We start from the raw sequence: 5058 nt of genomic DNA, 5'->3' as shown, positions 1-5058 counted from the left end.
TCTGATTTTTTCTTCACAGATGCTGCCAGACCTGCTGAGCATTTCCAGCAACTTCTGTATGAATAAAGTGTGTTTTGCTTCAAGCCTGGTAGTTTGACCAATCAAATTGCATCTGCAATGCAACGCCAGGCACTTATAAGAAAAAAATAAGTCTAGGCTATTTTCTTAATATATTTTGAATGAGTTTGGTCTGGTCCATAACATTGTGAAAAGCTCAAAGAAGCGATAGGCATGCAAGAAAGAGGTTTTTGTCATCGTCTGTGCTTGCACTTACCAACCTCCACAATACTAGAACAGTTGGGACCTGTGAATCCATCGGGACACTCACATGAAAAAGGTTCATCTGCCAACCCCCTCATGCAAATGCCTCCATTCTCACATGGGTTGGGTCCACATATTTCCCCTGTTAATTGAAATTAAGAAAGGTTAATTATTAAGACAGATGTCGCTATAAACAGTGCTAAGATCAAAAGCTTACATAAAAAGAGCAAGGCAAATTGATAGATCACAATTATGACAACTGGATCATCACTAAAAATAACTCTAGAAACTCTGTAGGCAACAATGTAACAGTGAAATTCAGCTAATAATTTAATATTTATGGATCATCTCAAAAGGAATAACAGATCACTGTTAGCTTCCTATATGGCATTTTAAAAGTATCCACTTGCATCTGCAAGATCAGTTACGTCTCTACATCACACTGTAATGGACTTTTGTTATTGTAAAAAATCTGCCAAGTAAGATGAGGTGCAAAAACCAGGATTGGGATAGTATTGTGGGATTGCACATCAGCATACAATTGATAAAGTAACTGCATGTTTGTAAAGGCACAATTTTGCTGTGGCAAGTGCTCATTCATCGAAGGTACTGCAGGAGTTTATTTTGGGTGCGCTAGTTATCAACAGAGAAAACAATTAACATTCTGATGCACACAGCACAAACAAGGATTCTTCTCTATAACCTGCACAGGAACCCCCTTCCACCTTCGAAGGATCTTCAGCTTCAATTGGACTGATTCCTGGGTATTCCTTTTTTAACTTAGTTAAAATGACAGTCAAGAACCCTCTCTTTCCTAATCAGCCATGGACAAGGACAACAAACCTTTCAATTAACTAACAGAAAATAGCAGCAGATTAAATATAACCTAAAAACTCATGTTGAAGAATTTATTTCAAAGTCGAACTATTTAGAAAGCAAATATTACAGGAGTAAAAATAAATGTAAAATCTGCAGACTCTAGCAATACAGTAAGAAATATAAGTCATCCTCCACAACAGAAGATTTACAGATGAAACAGCCAAATCACCCTAGCTTGACAGAATGCCACTGAAGATGACTGATTTTTTTTTACCTCTACCCCAAGAGCAGCTAATTCAACATACACCAGGGATCTTAATCTTCTTGGCTGAGGTTCAAGAGTTCACTGTTCTAATTAACAGTACCTGCAGGGGGCCCATAAAGAATAATTACATTCATTAGTGGGGTAGGGGAAGGAGACATTTATGTATTTTCTTTGCAATTTTTATTTTTGTTCTGAGGCACCCCCTGCACATCCTTGCACAGTCAGCATTAACTAGGACGGCAAGCCCAGCCTCAGCGTCAGAAGGTAAAGTTTCAAACCCTATTACATAGACTTGAACACCCGCTAGGATTTTATGATTTTTTTTTCACTAGAGTGAGCACCTTTGCTGGTAACCAACACTCCACAAGATCAAGCACCTTTCAGGTACTTAATTGCTGACTGGTGACTGGTCAATCAATCCTACTCTAACTAAAACTGCTGGCCAACCAGTTCCTCATTTGGAATTTTCCACTTTACATTCTCCTATACCTAAACTTTCCATTCACCTCCTCAGGCTCTCCAGAATGTGGAACTCTTTTTGGGAAATTCATAACCATTTCCACTTCCTTTCATGTCCCAATTTCTGTTTTCCTGCATCAAAAATATCAGCTTCTGGAATTATTTGCCATTTAGTGTTTGGTTTCCTATTTTCAACTGAAAGCAATAAGCCACAGAAGATACCAGGAACTGAAATGATGAAAATAAATATTAGGATAATCTTGGAAATGATTTTGTGATTACATGCTGGTTGGTAAGCACCTACTTAAAAACTTTAGCTGTTGTGATTGTTTCTTAATGCTACTACATGGATTATATTTTACACAGACACATTGAAATGGTCTTTATCAGCTTTAAACATAGTGATCAACATTAATAATAATGGTAAATCAGAATGCAGCATCTTCCAAAATTATCCATCATTGCGGTGCTTCACGAAGTTAATTAAAAATACATACGCTTGTCAGTCACCATGACTTCTTTCCACTCATGTGCTACCATTTTCAGCTGATTTGAGTCATGAAATGTTTCACAAGGTACTTCTAGTTCCCAATATATGTTATTAGCCAAGGATATAAAACTTTAGTTACCAACATTAAATGAGATGTAATCACCAACTTGGATGAATTTGGAACCTCAAACTGAATCTAAGATCCATTAAGGAACAAATTTTCTGTGAAAGTTTAGTGTATCACATTTTACCTAAGCTGCACGAAAGCAGTAAAATGCCAGAAATTCAGGAAATTGCTTATTCTGCAGGCATGTCAGAACCACACATAGCATTTCTTTCAATCCAATAAAAGCTATAATAAATCTTTGAAGCCACTCTAGAAAGTGAGATTGCTTCAGGCTGGTATGAATAAATAGTAAACTCACTCCAAGATCTTTCTGAAACTAAAGGGGTAAAAAGAGAGTGAGGAAAACAAGAACAAAAAGAAAAGGAGTCATATATATGCAACATATGAAGAAAACAAATCTCTTCAGTGTTACATTTCTCAGTACAAAAGCAATTAGAACTGTTCGGTTCTGAGGAAGAGTCTTTTGGACTTGAAATGTTAACTCTGTTTCTTATTCATCGATGCTGCCAGACCTGTTGAGTTTCTTCAGAACTTTGTCTTAATTTCTGATCTCCAGCAACTACAGTATTTTACTTTTGTTTTCAACCTCCAATATTACTGGTTAAATTATAGTGTTTAAATTGAGCAGTACAGAACACTTTTAGATGCTACGCAGCTACCATGTGGTCAAAGATACCTGCATGTCTGTTTCTGTTAGAAGCTGCTTAGGCTACCACCTCGGTAAATGGGTTTGCATGAATTCACCTAACTGTCACAAACAGGTGACAGAGCTAACAGATTCTGTCATCAACCAGAGCACAATGTTCACTGATCCTAGCATAGCCATTTGCCAACCCACACCCCAGTCAACACTGTCATTGTCTCCCTCAGGGTAAACATGGCAATAAACAGAATGAAGGAACTGACCTTCATTAGTGCCACACATCGATCATGAACCAATCACTGACCACAAACCGAATTATAGATTAGCTGCCGCATTATTTCTTCTGGTTGCTCATGCCATTGAACATCGTTTTGAAGCTTTTCTTATTGATTTATGATTTGAACACTCCACAGAACGTAACTGGCTGCCACCGAAGCAGTTTCCTGATCACCTAAAAGGAGGTGCTGAGACAAGTAACTTGCAGTATCTTTCAGGGTGGCCTGATAGAATTTCATCTAAAAATTGAGAGTGAGGAGAGATCCAACGAAATAGGAGAGGTCTAGGGGAAGTTGTTGGTATTGGTGGTGGTGGTTGTGGGGGGGAGGGTGAAGATGGTCAGTTGGGTAGGGGAATGGTAATCAGCAGGAGTAGGCACCCAACAGGATCCACTAAGGATCTTCCAACTCCATGAGGGCCAATGCATGAAACGAGGGTGTGAAGAGGGAAGTAAAGAGGTTGTAACTGAAATTTGCCAATTGGTCGCAGCTTGAATTGCAACCTTAAAGCAGGACAAAGGCAGTATTAATTGTGGCTGTCATGGCGAGCCTGACTTTTAACATTTATGCTCCTCGTTTCTTTCTGATTGTCACTAGAAGTATAGGGAGCTCCTTGCAGCATGAGGTTCCCCAAACACAAAAACATCTCATTCTCTTATCAGAGACAAGCAGGCAGAGCAAGCACAAAGGTTTGCAAAAAGTTGCAGACTTCCTCATGGCACACAGTGACAACAGACTGCATGCACATTGCCTTGCAATATCATGTGAGCTCTGCCTTTTTGTTTAATTGAAAGGAATGCCAATTCCTCCACACTCCTTGTTGTTTCAAAAAGGAGACTGGAGTCTGAGCTTTTGCTGCACATGCAGACTTTTCATGGAAGCTGGAGTGCTGCATCATGTGAGGTTCCACCATTCATGGTGGAAAGGATACGCTCTAACTTCAGTACAACACTCTGTGCCAAGCTGGTGCCAGCTTCCTCCATGCTGTCTGGCCACTGACCATAGATGTCCCAGTCAGGCTGGTTCTACACAGTACCAAGCATTGATCTATGTACACCCATTGGCATTCCTCAGTGACCTGGCCCACTGAAGTCCTCAGACCACTTTTTCACAGAAAAATAAGTGGTAAGACCCTGTCCTCCAGTGATCTGGAGCTATCCTCTGTGCTACCCTTTCTCCTTGTTGTGGCTCATGTGCACGTTTATCCCATGTGTCATCACATGTAGCTGCAACCTGTATTCTAGCCTTTAAATTATATGCAGTGTCAGAATCTGAACTGTGTTATTTTTATTCATCTACAGGTTGTGGGCATCATTGGGTGGGCCAGAATTTATTGCCCATCCTAATTGTCCAGAAGACAATTAAGAGTCAACTACATTGCTGTGGGTCTGGAGTCACACATAGGCCAGACCAGATAAGATTGGCAGTTTCCCTCCCTAAAGGACATTAGTAAACCAGATGATTTTTTTCCTGAAAATTGGTAATGGTTTCATGGTTTCATTAGACACTTACTTCCAGATTATTTTTGAATTCAAATTCTATCATCTGCCATGGCAGATTCAAACCTTGGTGTGCAGAACATTAGAGACAACAAGGTGCAGAGCTGGATGAACACAGCAGGCCAAGCGGCATCATAGGAGCAGAAAGGCTGACGTTTCGGGCCTAGACCCTTCCCGAAACGTCAGCCTTTCTGCTCCTATGATGCCGCTTGGCCTGCTG

The 5058-nt window shown here is 40.0% G+C and overlaps 1 protein-coding gene across 5 annotated transcripts in view; it reads right to left on the bottom strand.

Annotated features, from left to right (window-relative positions):
• LOC109920118 (EGF-like repeat and discoidin I-like domain-containing protein 3) overlaps positions 1-5058 on the bottom strand; it is a 210483-nt gene that overhangs the window by 148897 nt on the left and 56528 nt on the right. For 2 of the 5 annotated variants that reach the window (XM_048594829.1, XM_048594835.1), the window contains exon 2: positions 275-403. The exons of 2 other annotated variants lie outside the window; for them this stretch is intronic. In XM_048594829.1, the coding sequence (XP_048450786.1) occupies positions 275-403 (129 nt within the window). The remainder of the gene's footprint in view (positions 1-274; positions 404-5058) is intronic. One more of the 5 variants, XM_048594839.1, reaches the window with a different exon arrangement.

This window comes from Rhincodon typus, chromosome 3, assembly GCF_021869965.1.
Source record: "Rhincodon typus isolate 14 chromosome 3, sRhiTyp1.1, whole genome shotgun sequence".
Taxonomy (NCBI): Eukaryota; Metazoa; Chordata; class Chondrichthyes; order Orectolobiformes; family Rhincodontidae; genus Rhincodon; species Rhincodon typus.
Note: the sequence above shows the minus strand (reverse complement) of the source record. Positions and strands in the feature narration are given on the sequence as shown.